Genomic DNA, 19,702 nt, shown 5'->3' on the forward strand with positions numbered 1-19,702 from the left:
ATAAATGAAAACTCTACGAAGGTTTCGGATAGTTGAACGAAATCAATTATAAAAATAATTTTTAACTATTTGAAAGATAATTTTTCAAAACTAATTTTAGGAACTAAAATTTTAATGTTATTAAAAAAAAATTTGAATAAATGACACGAACAACTCAAAGGAATCAAATCCAATAAATTTATGGTTTGGTTCATTATTTAATAAACGTTGTTTGAACTGAAAATTTTTATATTCCGAACAATTAAACTGGGTCAAGTTCTCAACCTGACCCGATCTAACCCACAAACACCCCCTACCTTAAGACGTTACATACGGCTAAATCTCATAAAATGAACCGATCGATCTCGTTGGGTCCCATGACTAAACTTCTACAAATGATGCAACAAACGATGGTGCATTCCATATCCTCGTACCTATAGATCAATACAGTTGTTTCTCTTCTTATCAACAACTACAACAGTTTTGAAAGTTATATGCTTATAAGGACGTGATAGTAGTTGTATAACAATGTGCTCGATTAGCACTGATTATCTACACGTGCAAGAGATTTGGCGTTAAGGGAGGTCGTCGTTAAGCTACTATATTCAAAATCGAACTCTATTTTCATAAGTTCTCTTGTTTTCATATTTCCAATTAAAATTTAAAATATTTTTCGATTAAAAAAAAATCAATATTTTTCATTTTTAATAAACAAGAAAAACATTGTTTTTGTTTAATTAATAATATTAAAAGAAATATATATACACTCTTCGCGGATCGTCATTCGGGCCCAACTTGGGCCTGGTTCTAAGAAACCGTCAGGAGGTTGGCCCAATTTAGTCGGCCCAATTTAACCGGCCCATTAAGGCACTGCATCCAAATCCAAATCCAACCCAGATAATCCAGACGCATATCGGCGGGTCCGGTCGATTTACTGGAATTACAATCGGATTACGCAGCGCAAAGCTATCCTGCCGGCAAGAAATCACTTGGAAACGACGGCGCAAACGGCAAGAGAACCATGACAGTTCTGTAGCTTCTCCTCTTTATCGATTTTCGGGATTGAACAGTGAAGAGATGGAGCTTTAGCTTCATCACTGTGCATTTTAGTTCATCGTATAAACCCCTCGCTTAAACCCTGAGGAACCTTTAAAAACCAATTCCTTTTCAATTTTCAGCTTATCTTCCAATATCCGAACTCAATTTCTTCGAATATGGATGTTTCAACCCGTTTCAGACCGAACAAGCTTGTCTCTCCGTCGACTTCGTTCGTCCAAGGGTCTCGAAATGGCATTCTTTTCACTATACCAGCCTGGCGCCGGGCTAAGAACTCCCGCCGGAGGACGAAATTTCGAGTTCTAGGATCCGCTGATGGTAATGGAGGTGACGGGTCTCCTTGGGGAAGTTTCAGTAGGTCAGTTCGTCGCGGCTCCGAGAGGTTCTGGTTGAATTTTGGCGAGTCTTTGAGAAAGGAAACTGGGTTTGATTTGAAAAATACTGATGTGAAGTTGGCTGAGATTTTTGGGAAGGCTAATGAACGGCTAGATAATATAGGAGCTGAACTGGAGAGGTTTAAGACTGAAAAATGGCCGGAGTTTGTAAACTGGAACAGTTGGGAGCGTTGGAAGGTAATCTTTAAATTTAATCTAATCTTCTTTGTTTTAAAGAAACTCTTCGTGAAATATTATCTCGTGGGTCTGGTTCGTAATTCGTAAGGACGTCAGGGTGGATGATTGCGAGAAATAATCATAGGAAATTCTTTGATAACACAGATTCCTATTTCTGAATGATATCCCATGATCACGACAATTGCGATAATCTCGTGAAACCATTTCATAGAAGTTCATTGATATCTTCTTTTTATAAAGCAACTCGACTTCGATTCTTGAATAATCCACATCACTTCTATTTCTATTGTAACAAAAGATTCCCTCTCTATGTGAATGATGTGGAAAAAATCCGTATCAATAATTATGATTTTAAGTATGGACAATTCCTCAATATCGTAATTGACTAACTATTTTCAAGAAGATTCAGCAAGTTCTGAGTCAGTTTAGTAATTGTTTGAAACTTCCTTATCGTTTGTGAAGAAAGCAGCTGTTCTTTCTTTTCCATTTGTACGGTGAACTATTAAGTTCCATTTTTTTTTAATTGTTTAAAGCAATTTTATCTGCTAAAACGATGTTATCTACGAACATTTTGCTATCGAGTAGGTAATGAAGTTACAGCAATTGAAAGAGAACTTCACATTTTGATTATGGAAAATGCTCAGGCGATTGAAATTTAAAATTATTCGCTATAGATTTCCTCAATTTCTATGCATCTGCCATTCTTTTTGAATAAGCTAGACAATGCTGTTGTCTTCTTCTTCTATGATTTCAGGATCTGAAGAACTGGGAGCCAAAACGAGTTGGTGCCTTGTTTCTCTTTGCTTTTGTTATAATTAGTTATTGTCAAAGAATTCATATGGTAGTTCGAGCACCTTTTGTAGACCGCGAAAGAAAACAGCTAACGGAGGCTTATATGGAGGCATTGATTCCTGAGCCATCTCCTTCTAATATTAGAAAGTGAGTTTCAGTTTATATTTTCCAACTGCCAAACCTTATATCAAGTAACAAACATACCTATACTTTCATGTGGCACATCAAATTCTGAATATTGTTGACTCTCTGCTGCCTATTTGTTATATAACAAAGCCAAAGTTGCACCCATATGCATGCAGAAGTGTATGAGCTTCACGGTTATGTGATGAAGACAGAATATTAGAACTGTAATTGGTGCTGCATGATTCATTTATAATGAAGCCTAGGATTCATCAACGTACATGTAAATACAAAATACATTAGATCATGTTAGTTAAAGGGTGAAAAAAGAAGTTAAGTTAAAGATATTGTCTCGATATATAGATCAATATCAGTATCGAGTAATGATCTCTTTGCCTTTTTTCATCCTCTCCTTCAGCAAGGAGCTTGATTTCAAGCTTCAATATATATATATATATATATATATATATATATATATATTTGAAATCTAGTGTATTATTATTTTTATTTTTATAGTTCATAAATGTATGAAATTTACAGAAAGGGTGGATAATCCATGATGATGACAAAAAGCATTCCCAATTGATTAGGGAAGCATAATTGTAGAAAGCAATGATTAGATTTTACATCAAGGTATAACATAATAATAAATAACAAGATGGAAGAACACTAGGGGTGATCTTTTTCCAAGAAACTCTTTGGCTTCTTTACTTCCAAGAAACCCAAAGAAGGCTCGGGTGATGTGCATCCACAACAAAACCTTAGCATTCTTAAAGGGTGACCCAACAAAACAGTGTTGAGAAGGTCCTTCACATCTCTAGGAATAGCCAAATACCAACTGAATGAACTAAAAATACTGGTCCAAAACTTCCAAGCAAACGGACTGTTATGAAACACTTGGGATTTGATCTAACAACCTTGTTGAAGAACAAGACTTTTAGATCTAAATTATCCAAGAACCCCAAAAAATGATAAGGAATCAACCCAAAGGAAAGTTTTGGAATGGATTATCTTTTGATGATCAAGATTAAGAGTAAAGAAAACTCATTTCTAAACTCGTGATTCGAATCACTTCACAAGATAGCTTGATCAAGACTACTTGAATGACTTTAGCATGCAAATCTAAACACAAGAAATGCAAATGAACAAGGTCATGGCTTAAGAAGCATAATATGCTAACTTTCATTATAATATCCAAAATTTTCATACTTAAAGCAACAACATGAATGACTATTTATAATCTTGAAAATAAACCTTTCGGTACCCTATGGTTAATTGAAAGGTTGTAACTTTCATGACCATCAATACCATAATGGTCACTTGCTAATTGTAACTTATAATCTTAAAGACAATTCTCTAAAACTTAAAAAATACAATAAAGCCTCCTTAAATCTAAACAACATATATGGATCTTGTCATTCCCCATGAAATCTTTGTGGCATGATTAAGACACCTTATTTCGTATCACAGACAATGTATGAATATGTGGTCTAGTATCATCCACCTTACACAAAGAACTCCACCCTGGGGAAATGGCCAAGAAAGGCATACACCTTTGGAGGACATCTTTGGTGCTGATGGCTCTATGAGACATTTCCCATAGAAAAAATTTGATCTTATTTGGGTATAGCCAAAAATGTCCCCAAAAAGTTTATGGAGTCACCCGGATAATAGAGACTTGGTAGAGAAGTGGCCACTTGGATTAAGAAGTCATCTTCATATGTCTTCTGTTTGTGAGAGAACAATCAGCGCAAGGTCAAGGCTAAGATTGGCCCACTCCAAAGCCTCTTCATCTTTCAAATTCCTCCCAAGTCTAAGGGTTCCAAAAGCTGCTGTTGGTGTTTCAAACCTCTTTAATCACGACCTCTTTACAATGAGAAAGTCTGTAAAGGTGGGGTAACACAATGCCAAAGGGGGATTTTGAAATCTAATAGTAGTCAACCTAGCTTGAGACATTTTCACATTCTTTGTTCTGTAGCATAGGAAGAGTAAATTGACACAATACTTCTGTAATGTCAGTGAAATATTTCCTCTTTTAAATTTATTGGGAATCTTTCAGAAATTTACAGATTGAAGACGACCATCTTTGATTAGAAGTGCTGGAATTGATAGTGATTCATTTTGTTTGTTCTCAGCTAAATCCATTACCTTGCAAGTAACAATTGGCCTTTTTACTGAAATGTGCAGGTTTAAGAAAGGTTTATGGAGGAGAACTACGCCCAAAGGTCTGAAAATAAAGAAATTTATTGAAGGAACTGATGGGACCCTTGTTCAAGATTCTTCTTACGTTGGAGAAGATGCATGGGATGATGATTCGGAGCTTATACAAGATAATGTTAAGAACGTTATTGACAGTGATGAAACATTTAAGGGTGATGAAAAGGAGAAGATAAAGGAACAGTTGGGGATATCAGGTAATGGTTTATCGATATCACTTGTTTTGGTTCGAAAACTTGTTTGATTTGAATTGATTTGTGTTCTTCTAGAGGATGAGCAGCCGTAATACTGAATCTTTTGTACAGGTTGGTTGTCAAGCACTCTAGTAGAACACTGTAAATCTAGACCCTATCCCAGCTAAAAAGCTATACAAAATTAAGCTATATTTTATTTAAAAATCTATCTGTCTCATGATACACTCAATTTTTTTATTCTTAGAAGCCCAAAACTTCTATACTTAATTGAACTAGTGCAGGACAAGAAGATACTGGAACTTGGCGCGAAAGGCTACAGATGTGGAAGGAAATCATTAGGAAAGAGAAGTTAGCTGAGGCTATGGATTCTCTCCGTGCTAAATATGTTCTTGAATTTGACATGAAAGAGGTTGAAAAGAGTCTTCGTAAGGATGTGGTAGAAAAAAAAACAGATTCGCAAGGAACAAGGGCACTTTGGATATCTAAGAGATGGTGGCGTTATCGACCTAAACTTCCTTACACATACTTTCTTGACAAACTTGATTGCTCTGAGGTACAATTATATGTTTTCCTATCTTGGCGATCTGACTTATTGGTGTCTGACAACTTTTAAATGCATTTTTTTCTGGGTTCTTAGTGTTCAGTTGCTTTTACTTCGTGTGCTTTTATTTTTTATTTTTTATGTAAGCATAGAAAGAATATAAATTCTGATTAAAAAGTTGCTGATATATTAACATACTGCATTTCTCTTTCACAACAATTTATATGGAAGCAGAACAAGATTGAGCATCAGTAACCAATATATCAGTTGCATTTGCAACAGAATGAAGTCTTAATGTTAGTAATAGCACAAACGAGTTTATTCTATTGTTCTCTCAAACAAAAATTCTTTTTTGGGCTCTACACAAGGTTATTCTACTTAATCTTATATTTAGCTGGTTTACTCTGATGCCGTGGATTGTCTTGGAACAGGTTGCTGCTGTTGTCTTCACGGAGGACTTGAAAAGATTGTACGTGACAATGAAAGAAGGTTTTCCGTTAGAATATACTGTAAGTTTATTGCTTGACCGCTATAGTGCCATGTGCTGTTTCCCCAAGTTTTAATTTTGTTTATTGTTCTTACTTTGGATAGGTTGATATTCCCCTTGATCCTCACTTGTTTGAGGCTATCACCAGTTCTGGAGCTGAAGTTGATCTCCTTCAGAAGCGTCAAATCCACTATTTTCTCAAAGTTCTAATTGCATTGCTGCCTGGAATACTGATCCTATTGGTTATTAGAGAGTCTGTTTTGCTTCTAAGTATTACTTCTAAGCGTTTTCTTTATAAAAAATACAACCAAATTTTTGACTTGGCGCATGCAGAAAACTTTATCCTGGTAAAGTTTAGGTTGTTTTCTTTTTGTTTGCACTTCATGTATTCTTTGTTTTCCTTGTCTAATGTTTCAACCAAGGTAATTTTTACTTGGCCAGCCAGCGGAGAATGTTGGTGAAACAACATCAATTCTCAAGGAAGTAATTTTGGGTGGTGATGTTTGGGATCTTCTTGATGAGTTGATGATTTATATGCAAAATCCTATGCAGTACTATGAAAAAGGGGTGCAGTTTGTGCGGGTAAACCTTTCCATTTCCTTCTTCTTTTCCTTTTTCCATACAGGTGAAGCATGGGTTGTTCTGTTGCCCTGTTCTCTGAATCTGAAGAGATGATATTGACTTCTTAGTTTTTGGAAAAAAAACAGGGTGTTCTCCTTTCTGGGCCGCCTGGTACGGGGAAGACACTTTTTGCAAGGACACTTGCCAGGAAAAGTGGGTTGCCGTTTGTGTTTGCATCAGGGGCAGAGTTCACAGATAGTGAAAAAAGTGGTGTAGCAAGGATCAATGAGATGTTTTCTATTGCAAGAAGAAATGTAAGCATGTTACTTGAAAACGTTTGTGTTTATTATATTATTATTTCACGATTCATGGTTGAGAAAATATTGGTTCCTTTTGAAAAATTCTCAATGGGCCTATTCCTTTCAAACTAATTTACTATCTCTCTCCCTCTGAACCAATTTACTTCAAATTTCTCTCTTTTTCTCCCTCTAACATGCAAGTCCTTTCATGAGTCGAATAATATGTATTCATGTTTAAAATAAAATGTCCCTTCCTTTTGAAGTGAATTACTAGAGCATTTTGTAATTTCAGTTAGATTTGATCCTTTTAGATTAGAGTTCTTTCTTCTAGAGACCTTTCTTGTAGCTAATGGGATTGTTTTTATGGGGATGGTTCTTTTTTATGCCCTAATATTTCCTTTCATTTTAGGCTTGAATTCTCATTAAAAAAAGAAAACCCTGAAGTATCTTGGGCCAACATCCAATATGCAAGATTATCTTATATCCATTTTGGTTTTTTATTCTGCAGTTTCTAAGTGCATTCCTTAAATTAGGGCTTATTTTCCTGTTTTTAACACTTCCTGCACTATGTTTTTTCTTCAACCTCTTGACAAGCGTCAAATAATGTTTTGTTCATTGACTAGGAAAAAATTGAGTTGATTGTAAATGCTGATGCTTTGAAAATTAGTTTGAGTGTGCTTGCAACAACCCTGTTAACAAAGAAATGTCTGAAGGTTCTTGAGTATGAAAAGTTAAAATTGTTATCTATAAACGGCTATTTGACATTTCTTTGTGATTTTCTGTATTGTAATCATAACTGTGGCTTATTATGGAAGAAAATTGTTACTCTTTGCTGTCCTATGCGCAGGCTCCATCGTTTGTTTTTGTGGATGAAATTGACGCTATTGCTGGAAGGCATGCAAGGAATGATCCAAGAAGAAGGGGAACCTTTGAGGCTTTGATTTCGCAACTTGATGGCGAGTTAGTGTTTCAATTAAATGCTAGAATATGGATATATTTTTCAGAGTACTTCTGAGGCCGTTTGACTTATCTTTCAGTTTTGCCAACTTAGGATTGCATAATAAAACGATGAGCATATCAGATGACCAAAATGGCTATGACTATGGTAGCATAAACGAGTGACCATAACACTAGCATAACACAACTAGTAAGTTAGGTGATTTCACTACCTTGCTAAGGTTTGGGTCTAGTTCAACCTACAATGGAAGGTGTTCTTGTATTTGTTTTTTTGTTGTGTGCCAACTTGAGGAGAGCTCAAAGGGTCAAAACATTATAAGAAGTTTTCTATGGTGTACCGTGGCCTCTAGGTTGTTTTCCTTTTATGCTCTGAGTATTAAGTTCCGTATAGTTTAGTCCAATTGATATCAGATGGGAATGGGAATTCAGTCATACGAACTAATATGGAAATCCTAGCTAGTTGAATCTAAGAACCCTTGCAGCGCCAGAGATGCAAATCCTTAGTTCACAAATGCAAAAACTCCCAAATCAATTTGATTTCATGATTCCAACTCTTGAAATTTTGATTTAACAACCTTATTGAATAATAAGAATTTTAGATCTAAATATCCAAGAACCTCAAAATAATAAGAAATCACTCAAAGGAAAGTAAGTTCCGGAGTACCTTGTTGATCGAATATCTCAAGGCAAGAACACTTGTTTGAGATTCAAATCACTCCACAAACAAAATTGATCAAAATTGATCAGGTCAAACTTGAATTATTCTAAACATGCAATCTAAAGTACATAGAATTGCAAAAAAACTTAGCCCTTTGCTTTCAATCTCTTGACCTTCCATGTGGCATTTCAAGAGTTGTAACCTTCCTACTTTATGACCATAATTAGCCACTAGGTAAATGTAACCTTAAAGTAAATAAAAACCTTAAAATACATTAAAAAAACACTATAACTCTAGATTATCATCCACAAAAATTTGTAACCATCCAAGAATAAATGAAGCTTGATTCTTCTTTAATGTGACATGAATTGTAATATCATGTGACGAGTTGAATAACATTTTCTTCACATTTTCCTTGAAGTTTATATTGCATGCTGTGGTTCATATCACAAACTTAGGGTTTGAAAGCATTTTTAACATTTCCTTCTTTCATTGATTAGTTTTACTATTGTCTGGTTATAATTAGGAAGGAAAAAACTGGTGTTGATCGGTTCTCACTTAGACAAGCTGTGATATTCATCTGTGCTACTAATAGGCCAGATGAGTTAGACCTTGAATTTGTTCGACCTGGACGCATTGATCGTCGTTTGTACATAGGGTTACCAGATGCAAAACAGAGAGTGAAAATATTTGGTGTGCACAGTGCTGGAAAGCCACTTGCAGAGGACGTTGATTTTGGGAAGGTAAACTTTGTGTCTTCTTTTTACAGACTGCTTTGCATCCTCTTGACTTGTCTATCTATGTTTCCAATGCACTAAATGAGAAAATTTGTAGTCAATTTTTGTAGGTAAAATTTACATGTAGTTCTGTAAAGATTCTCATTTCTTCCATTTGAATTATCATTTTTAGTTTAGTCCGTTCCATGTTCTTATTACATCTCCTGGAAAATTCAACATCGCCTCACTCGAAGTTTCTTTAAATATTTAACCTGTTTCTATAAGCTGAATAAGATTAGAATTCATCAAACTTTGAATTTTTGCACTATTTTGGAAAGGTGATGGAGAAGAAATAAAACAATTATTGAAGAGGAAATAAGAACATTAAGATATGATTTCGATACATCTTTTTTTAGAACATATTTTGTTAGCATTGTTACTAGACTTGGAAAAGCATCTGTTTTTCAGGGGCTGTAAACTTTTATACTACTTTAAAGAGGGTGTCGTATACTTTTACTATTCAGACGTTCATGATTTTAGAAGGAAGAATAACAATGATCTTCAATCCGAGTAGTATTGTTCAGTTGATTTCTTTAGTTGCTTTTTTTGTGTCTCGATACTTCATGTTATTTTTCTCTTCAAGGTTCTAATTACTTTGGATTTTCACTTATCATCTCCACTGTCTTTTACTCAACAGCTTGTCTTCCGTACAGTTGGTTTTTCTGGAGCAGATATACAGAATCTTGTCAATGAGGCAGCAATAATGTCGGTACGCTTTTAATTTTGTCTCTCGAATAACATCCTTTTTGAGCAGAAAGAAAGCTTCTCTGGTTTTGAAGCATATTTCTGTAATTGGATAACACCTAATACCTGGAACGGTTCTTTCTTTATCCGATTAATACACCACACATCAAGAACAAAAGTTTGAGGGAAAACATAAATTACGAAGGATGAGATTAAGAATTTTTAGAATAGATGAACCACGTACGTCATAATTCTTTTGACAAGCATTTTTTTTCTACGTTCTTATTTAAAAAAAAAAAAAAAAAAAAAAAAAAAAAAAAGATCTTATATTTAGAGAGAGAGATAAAACATCCTCGGTCGGGCTCCCACAAACGACTAAATACAAAAATCCCTTCTAATCAATGTAAAAAAGAAAGTTTTGTCAAAAAAAAAAAAAAAAAAAAAAAAAAAAAAAAAGAAAGAAAGAAAGAAAGAAAGGTGCGTGTTATCTGTAGTGTCAGAAAATTTATTTTCCATGACGCATTGATTTTAATTTAATAATTTTTTTCGTTGCCCTGGGTCATTGTGAATGGAGATACACTTCTGTGTACGTATGTCCATGGCTGGATTTTTTATGTATATTACCCATTATTTTGAGCTTAGTCTCTATGAAGTGTCGGATTTTGTTTTTACTCATCTTCTATTCCCCGATGTATGAAATCTGTTTGACTATTGTAAACGTCTCGATGGTTGCCAAATTGGCCTCTCAGAGATGATATGAATACTTGGAATCATTTTGGTCGTTGCAACACCTTGTGTTTTTAGGTTCCTCGATTTAAGTTTTCTTTTCCTTTCCTCTTTAAGTGTACGAACACTCACACAAGTATCTTGCAGTTGTTTTGAAAGTTGTCACAAAGTATTTTATTTTATTATTATTTGTGTATTAACATTTCTCACTTCTTGGTATATACTATGTATACTTTTCACTTCTGATGTTTAATTTCGTCTCGATAATACTAGGTGAGGAAGGGACACTCCAAAATCAACCAGCAAGACATTGTTGATGTTCTAGATAAACAGTTGCTTGAGGGTATGGGTGTACTTCTCACTGAAGAAGAGCAACAGAGAAGTGAAGAAAGAGTATAAATCCCTATCTCTCTCGCTCTCTCTCTCTTTTACGTGTGTGTGCGCGCTCGTGCCCCCTATGTGTGTGTGTGTGTGGGCGGGCGGGGGGGGGGGGGGGGGGGGGGTCTGATGGTGATAACTGTTCATAGTCTTATCATCATTAGTATTGATAATATTACTTTTCGGTCACTGCGCAATAGGTGTCTATTGAGAAAAGGAGACTGCTGGCTGTACATGAAGCTGGTCATATACTATTAGCTCACTTGTTCCCTCGTTTTGATTGGCACGCCTTTTCTCAGCTTTTACCAGGGGGCAAGGTATAATTTCTAGCGTAGAAATTGAATTTCGCTGCCACTTAGTTTAGTTGGAAAGATTATCTATTAACCCCGTTTTCTTTTAATATTAGGAAACAGCAATTACTGTTTTCTTCCCTCGAGAAGATATGGTCGACCAAGGTTACACCACCTTTGGTTACATGAAAATGCAAATGGTGGTAGCTCATGGAGGGCGCTGTGCTGAACGTCTTATATTTGGTAATGACATAACCGACGGAGGAAAGGATGACCTAGAGAAAATAACGAAGGTCGGCCCTTAAACTTACAATTATTTTCTTACACTCGAGTTGTTTTAAACTACTTGTCATAAAAGGTAGGAAGCTGGGCTTTTTTGCTTTGGTGTGAAGTACTTACCTTAAAGTTATCTTCATTCAAATGGCAGGCAAGGAAATAATGTATAATTTTTTTTTTATCTAAAACTAATCTTCTTCAATTACTTGTGTTTTCAGATTGCTCGGGAGATGGTAATCAGCCCTCAGAATTCAAGACTTGGGCTGGCTGCTTTAACCAAGAATATTGGGATGGCGGATCGACCCGATAATCCAGATGGAGAATTGATAAGATACAGGGTAATATTTTTCTCTAGTGATTAAAATGATGACAAAATAACCTCAATACTATTCACTTTTGATTATGTATCCTCCTCAATTAACTGGCTTATCTTTGCCCCGTTCTTGTGTCAGTGGGACGATCCACAAGTGATTCCGGCCAACATGTCGCCCGAATTGTCTGAGCTGTTTTCCCGGGAGCTGGCAAGGGTATTTCTAGTCGCTTCAAATCGAGTCTATATGCATGACATGATTCACATCATTGCATCAATTTAACTTGTAGCTAGCATTAAAATAGTAGATGAAGATACAATATATTTGAATATCTTGCTAACATGCAAATATTTATAGCAAAAAGTGATTGGAAGGCTTATATCCATAACGTTTTAGGAATTTATATGGTTGTTAGTATTGTTAAGAGGGAGATTATACAGAGAAAAGTATGGGTTGGGTGCATACATAACCATGGATTTCCACCATGACCACCAAATCAGAAACAAACCCGTGTACTATGCAATATACGGTCGATGTAGCCAATACTCTGTCTAAATCACAGTATACTTAACAGTCTGTCTGAAGTAGAAGTATGTTACAAGTTCCTTGGTATAAAATTAACCCTCGACTCGTTAAATATAGATAGAAAAAGAAAACCCGTGATCGTTCTTCAGAGTTCATCATTTGATATTTGAAAGATCTATATTTTCTGAGACTATGAGTACTTTTTCTGCAGTATATTGAAGAGACAGAGGAATTGGCGATGAATGGTCTGAGGGAAAACAGGCACATACTTGAAATGCTTACTGAGGAACTGCTGGAAAAGTCTAGAATAACTGGATTGGTATTAATATCTACTTTGCTTGCTTCGATCTGTAGTGCTATTAGTTCCCCTAACCTCCCACGAAAGAAACGCACACCCTCTTGCAGGCACACACGTGTACCGATATGTATAAATCCAGATTAATGGACCCCTGATTACTAAAGATGATTAGATGAAATGGCTACTAGTTTCAATTAAACTGTGGAGCTAAATACAAAAAGTTCAGTTTAATCATTATTGTTTAGTGTTAGTACCAAACTGGGAGCTTTTATTTTCATCTGTTCTTCACTTTTTGAACTGAAACCATTTTTATCTGATTGAGTTTTCATGGTATCACAAGTTGGATATACCTTATCATCCCTTTGTTCGCTCCTTCGTGTAGGAAGTTGAAGAGAAAATGAAGGGTCTGTCACCAGCCATGTTCGAGGACTTCATCAAGCCATTCCAAATAGACTTGGATGCGGTAAGTCTTCCTGTTTCTATTGCAGAGAGACTACTTTTCGTTCATTCATATGAGATCCCACATCAGTTGGGGTGGAGAATGAAGCATTCTTTATAAGAGTGTGAAAATCTCTTCCTAGCAAACACGTTTTAAAACTTTGAGAGAAAGCCCAAAGAGGACAATATCTGTTAGCGGTGGGTTTGGGCTGTTACAAATAGTATCAGAGCTCAGACACTAGGTGGTGTGCCAAAGAGGACGCTCGGTACCAAAAGGGGGTGGATTGTGAGATCCCACATCGATTGTAGAGAGGAACGAGTGCCAGTGAGGACGCTGGGCCCCAAAGGGGGTGGACTGTGAGATCCCACGCCGGTTGGAGAGAAACATTTTTTATAAGGGTGTTTCTCCCTAGCAGACGCGTTTTAAAATCGAGAGGAGAAGCCCCGGAAAGAAAGCCCAAAGATGACAATATTTACTAGCAGTGAGCTCAACTATTACAATTTATCACCGGTCTCAATCAATTCACCCTCTAATTATCTCTCTGGTATGAAATTTAGGGCACCATCAAAGCAAAAGAATAAGAAACAATAGAAAAAACAAAAACATACTGATATTCATTTCTGTTGAGGTCTTTTTCCCAAGTCCTCTGCTTTCCCTTTATACCCACTTTCATTTGGGTATCACTTTTCCCAACAAAATTAAGAAGTGATGCTAACCATAAGGGTTAAGTAAATTTTGAGTTGGATATTTGTGTAGGAGGGGGCACTGCCTCATAAGGATAAACTGCGATACCAACCTCTAGACATATACCCCGCACCGCTGCACAGATGTTGAACGGGCTCACTGGTTTGACGATGCTGGATGCAATCAAGAGCCAAGGAGGAGCTACGCAGAGGCCCCCGGTTTACTCATTCTAAAATAACTGGTTGGCACATCGCCCTCGCCCTCGCCCTCGCCTTTGCCCCCACCCTCAGCTCAATAAGACCGAATCAGGTGTGAAGCTCCTTGAGTATTGTTGGCTGAAGCATCAATGGCTTAGCTACTTTGTGTTGTATTCTTTATATATTTAACTGTTCTAATGTATAAGATGCCTGCCGTTAGTGCAATCAACATGTTTCACGAAATATAATCTCTGCCATCTTGATGGGTGCCATTTATGGAATTGTTCAATTGATAGGCTTGGTTGAGTTTAAAACTCTTTCAAGAATTCATATCTGAAGTTGTATAAATTTATGGACAACTTAATCTGTTCTTACTTCACTGCTGCTTTGGTCTCAAGTTGGTCTAATTTGTAAATGAATAATGGGCTAAATTGAACATTTGGATTTCTTTTATTTATAATTTTGGCATAATTTCATTCTTAATTTCAGTTTTGGTCCTTAAAATATTCAAACATCAATATTATTTTAGTTCAAAATTTCATTAGACTTCACAAATGGATGTTAAAATATTGGCTAAATAAATGCTTTAATTTAAAATGTTTATTTTTTTTTTATTATATATATATTTTAAATTTAGTTTGGAATGATTTAAAAGTTTCAATTTAGATTTTAATGTTACAACATTTTTCATGGAGGCGAGTAAAAAATTTACATGACATTAACAAAAATAACTTTATTTTTACCTCCTAATTCTTTTCTTTTATATTTATATATATATATAAAATAGTGAATTCTACTCGATTTTAGATGATAATTGATATTTTATAATTGATAGTTATGTTGATTTATGATCGATGAGTAATATGATGAGGTTAAATTAAAAAATTGTTAAAAGAACTAAATTAAAAAAAATATACAAAAAAATTGATGAACCGAACATAAAATTAGCTTTAAAAGCTTTAAGAAGGAAAAAAAAAACCATAGTTTACCTCCAAAATTCATAATATTTATCCCAAATTTAGATACTTATTATAATTTTAACCTAAACTTGTGACAATTTTAACTATTTGATCAGTTTCATGTGTGAATGAATTATAAAATATATTTACGATACAAAATTTGAAAGAAAAATGACATGAGAGTTTTTTTTTTTTTTTTTTTTTTTTTTTTTTTGAAATTTGTTAATTTTGACAAATTTATTTAAGGATTAATTGGTGCATTGTTTCAAATTTAATCTCGGGTAAAATTTAATTTAACTGAAATTAATTGGTTTTAGAGATTCTTTTATATATATATATATATATATATATATATATATATATATATATTGTTAAAATTAATAGGCAAATTAGCAAGACTTGAATATTTATTGGATTAAAATTACAATATTGATTAAATTTAGAGTTTAATATATATATATATATATATATATATATATATATATATATATATATATATATATTATTTATTTATTTATTGTTAAAATTAATAGGCAAATTAGCAAAAACTTGAATATTTATTGGATTAAAATTACAATATTGATTAAATTTAGAGTTTAATCCAATGAAATTAAAACATTAAGATGCAAATTAATAGAATTTGAGAATCTCAGGAGTAATAATTAAAAAAATTCCAAACTTTTATCAAAAAGAAAAAATAAAAATAAATATAGAATAAAAATTTAAAATTCGAACCTTGGAACGACTGTGCCAAGAGCGATAGACTGCGCCCTAGTTCAACAATTCGGTTTTACTGGTCGCCAACAAGCCTTCCACTGTCGAGAAAAGAGATAAATTGGCCGTGAATCCATCAAATTTTTGCTGCGATTGTTCTAACCTGGAAACCCTTTGAATTGTTGTTCATCATCTCTGATTTCATGGATCAAGAAGTAACAGTCGACGAGAATTTCCCACTTTTTTCAAAATCCCATCGGAAAACCCATAAACCTTCACAAAAAAACCCCACCGCCGCCGCTGTTTCCGCCGCCGTCGATAATACCGCCGAGAAGGCGCCTATTCAGATTGAGAAATCCACAGAACTCACCACTAAATCCACGAACGTTACATTTGCTGACCTCGGCTTATCGGAATGGATCGTCCAGACCTGCAAGGAATTGGCTATGAAGAAGCCAACGGCGGTTCAAACCCACTGCATCCCGAAGATTCTGGCTGGCCTCGACGTACTAGGTCTTGCTCAAACTGGAAGCGGGAAGACTGCGGCGTTTGCCTTGCCGATTCTTCAACAGCTTTCGGAAACCCCTTTCGGCGTCTTCGCGTTGGTCGTCACTCCCACAAGGGAATTGGCTTATCAATTGGCCGAGCAGTTTAGGGCACTCGGTTCCTCCTTGAATTTACGGTGCTCTGTGGTTGTCGGAGGCATGGACATGTTGAACCAGACGCAGAGTTTGCTGAAGAGACCTCACATTGTAATTGCAACGCCGGGGAGGGTTAAGGTATTGCTGGAGGAGAATCCTGATATCCCTGCCGTCTTCTCCAAGACTAAGGTTCGTTGCTTGTCTTGTTCTTATTGTTCATGTTCTCATAGCTTTCAAGAACATGAAATTCTCAGGCAAATATATACCAATCTGGTTGTGTTCTTGATATCTTACTGATCTTTTTATACACCAGTTCCTAGTTTTGGATGAAGCTGATAGAGTATTGGATGTTGGATTTGAAGAGGAATTGAAAGTTATCTTCAAATGCTTGCCACGAAATCGTCAAACTCTATTGTTCTCTGCAACAATGACAAAGGATCTTGAAACACTCCTTGAGCTTTCTGCAAACAAAGCATACTTTTATGAGGCATATGAAGGGTTCAAGACAGTTGATATGCTTAAGCAGCAATATGTATTCATACCAAAGAATGTGAAGGATGTGTATCTACTCCACATTATGTCTAAAATGAAAGACATGGGTATTCGATCAGCTATCATATTTGTGCACACTTGCAAGTATGTTTTTTGGGTTTTCACCTCTCATTGTTCCTTGTCTCTCTCATTGCTTACTCTTTTCTTAAACTATATGCAGAAGCTGTCACCATTTAGGTTTGTTACTTGAAGAACTTGATCAAGATGTGGCGGCGTTGCATTCATTCAAGTCACAGTCTGAGAGGCTTGCTGCGCTTTATCGATTCAAATCGGGACAAGCTCCTGTTTTGCTTGCAACCGATGTAGCTAGTCGGGGTTTGGACATTCCGACGGTTGATCTTGTCATAAATTACGATATTCCAAGGTGGTAATTGATTTCGTGTGGTTAAGTAGAAATTTTTCAAGAATGCTGTTGATGTTAATATAACAACATTTTGACTCAGGTTTCCAAGAGACTATGTTCACCGAGTGGGACGTACTGCAAGAGCAGGTCGACATGGATTGGCTGTGAGCTTTATTACCCAGGTGAGTGTTACTTAAGTGATTGATAACTTTTTAACTCGATTTGTTTCTTGGACGCGAACTCCGCATCGAATGTTAAGGAATTTCTCTATAGACTTGTTTTTTTGAGATATGGAGTGAATAGTAAGTTTGCTTAAGCTTGTATTATATACATTAACATAGTAGTTGTCCTTGCTATTGCTTCTATAATTCAACCTTCTCCAATTCACAAGGGCTATTCTTTATAGAAAGTTGTGATGGTAAAGCGGATTCGTAACTACAATTTCATAATCTCGATGGTATATACATGTAGGAAAGTAGTATATTGCTAATGTTTTTGTTTTCGTCGCTCCAAGCAAGTGTTTTTTTCGTTGGATTTTCTTGTTTTTCTTACCTTCGATGAATGTCGATCTCGTATACAGAATGATGTGGAGCTTATTCATGAAATAGAGGCCAATCTAGGAAAGAAATTGGAGATTTTCGAATGCAAGGAGAATGAGGTGCTTGAGAATGTTACAAAGGTATGCTTTGGCCTTTTCCCCCCTAATATGATTGATTTTTTCAGTGTATTATATGCTGTTTGCCAATTGAACTTCACAACTCATCTCATCTGAGTGGTTAACTTCTGAATGCGGACGTTTTCCTTTAAAAAGTGGAAATAAAACATGTAGACTTCACAAGTCGAGTTCATGCTACTGAGGAAAAACGAGATTCCTGCACTCTAATTAGTACATCATGGAGCTTCCTAGTGAATTGCTTTGTTATAGTCACTCTGTGTATGAAAACACATGTTCTTGGGGGAATCACTCTAGAGGTATTGTAACGGCCCAAGCCCACCGCTAGCAATTATTGTCCTCTTTGGGCTGTCTCTGTCGGACTTCCCCTCAAGGTTTTTAAAACGCGTCTATTAGGGAGAGATTTCCACACCTTTATAAAGAATATTTCGTTCTCCCTTTTAACCGATGTGGGATCTCACAGGCATAGTTTTTGTAGTGTTATGACTTATGGGAACAATTATTTGCTGTAAAAAGCTCAGCCTAGATACTTGTTTCGGTCTAGAGCCTATGAATTTTCTCATCTCTTTAGATGCCAGTAAATCTATACCAAATAGTAGAGATACCGCCATGTCGGTACGATGGGACACTGTTTCAGTAGCTCATAGGCTCTAGAGATACCGAACACTAGAGATATGAAACACTAAAATTACACAAACTTCTCAACATTGGGGATTTTAGCATTTCTTGTCTGCATACCAGAAGTGTATTTGAGGGAGTTGAACTCATGTTTGCAACGTTTGTACACAGGTATACAAGGCAAGACGTGTGGCAGCAATGAAGATGGTGGATGATGGATTTGAGGAGAAAGTGAAAGAACGAAAGAAACAGAAATTTAAAACATTGGCAGAGAAAGGATTGTTAAAGAAAAGGAGCAGAAAGAGAAGAAGAGAGAAAGCTTCCAAGGAGTTGGGAGCTGTATGAGAATCTGTACCACATCAAAATTTTGATATTTCACTAACTTAATACATCTGTGATTATTATTATTGCCTAGTGGCTTCATTTCTTTTGGGTCTTTAGCAGATTTTTTTTTTTTTTTATAACCTAGTTCATGTTTGTTTCTTTTTTCTCTTTTAGAAGGTGAGCATATTTCTAATGTAATACCCAATATCGTCTTGGTCGAAATGTTTTTACTAATGTCACAACGACCAATTCAATTGATCGAAGCTCATTTGCTATATTATTTTGTATTTAAATGCTATCTTAGCCTTTTATATTTTTTCAACTTTTGGTCAATTAGATCCTTGTACTTTTAAATATGTTCATTTTTATACAAATTGGTGACATTTTAATAAAATGTAATGGCTATCTTTCAAAAAAGAAATAAGAGAATCAAAATAGAGTATAAAATCGAAGTAAATGTGTTTAGAAAATATCAAGTTCCAACTTCTAATGGCAGCATGAACCTAGAGAGGAATCTCCACGAACTTTCTCTCGTCTCGACTATACGATCAAATTTTCATGAAAACCGTAAAGAAAGAAAACGAAGCATCATGAGGAAAATATAAAATGAGCAAATAGTTCTCGTCTTTGCATACTTTCATGGGTCTATTATTTGAAGTTTAAACCTTTAAACTAATAAAATTTGAAAATCTTAACCCTTATTTTCCTAGTAAAAGAGAAGCATATAATAGATTTCACAGTGAAAAATATAATTAAGATATAAAAAAAAATAGTTAGAAATATCAAACTAAAATGTACAGAAATTAAAATAAAAAATAGACAAATTAAACACTGAAACCATATCCAAGGCAAAAGAGC

The 19,702-nt window shown here is 35.3% G+C and overlaps 2 protein-coding genes across 2 annotated transcripts; both read left to right on the forward strand.

Moving 5' to 3' along the window:
* Positions 1 to 903: 903 nt before the first annotated feature.
* Positions 904 to 14,404, forward strand: FTSH12 (FTSH protease 12). The gene is made up of 19 exons (XM_023677683.2): positions 904 to 1,607; positions 2,362 to 2,546; positions 4,710 to 4,936; positions 5,215 to 5,486; positions 5,906 to 5,983; positions 6,066 to 6,308; positions 6,403 to 6,543; positions 6,669 to 6,836; positions 7,669 to 7,781; positions 8,963 to 9,179; positions 9,850 to 9,921; positions 10,896 to 11,015; positions 11,201 to 11,317; positions 11,407 to 11,583; positions 11,785 to 11,904; positions 12,019 to 12,093; positions 12,614 to 12,721; positions 13,083 to 13,163; positions 13,896 to 14,404. The coding sequence occupies exons 1-19, from the start codon at positions 1,194 to 1,196 to the stop codon at positions 13,971 to 13,973; spliced, it is 3,006 nt and encodes a 1,001-aa protein (XP_023533451.2). The 5' UTR covers positions 904 to 1,193; the 3' UTR covers positions 13,974 to 14,404.
* Positions 14,405 to 15,734: 1,330 nt separating this feature from the next.
* Positions 15,735 to 19,157, forward strand: RH36 (RNA helicase 36). Its single transcript, XM_023678977.2, has 6 exons — positions 15,735 to 16,523; positions 16,648 to 16,970; positions 17,047 to 17,250; positions 17,330 to 17,411; positions 17,810 to 17,908; positions 18,692 to 19,157. Exons 1-6 carry the CDS (start codon positions 15,897 to 15,899, stop codon positions 18,863 to 18,865), a joined length of 1,509 nt encoding a protein of 502 aa, XP_023534745.2. The 5' UTR covers positions 15,735 to 15,896; the 3' UTR covers positions 18,866 to 19,157.
* The last annotated feature ends 545 nt before the right edge of the window (positions 19,158 to 19,702 follow it).

Source organism: Cucurbita pepo, chromosome 5 (assembly GCF_057944985.1).
Source record: "Cucurbita pepo subsp. pepo isolate OVF chromosome 5, ASM5794498v1, whole genome shotgun sequence".
In the NCBI taxonomy this organism is placed as follows: Eukaryota; Viridiplantae; Streptophyta; class Magnoliopsida; order Cucurbitales; family Cucurbitaceae; genus Cucurbita; species Cucurbita pepo.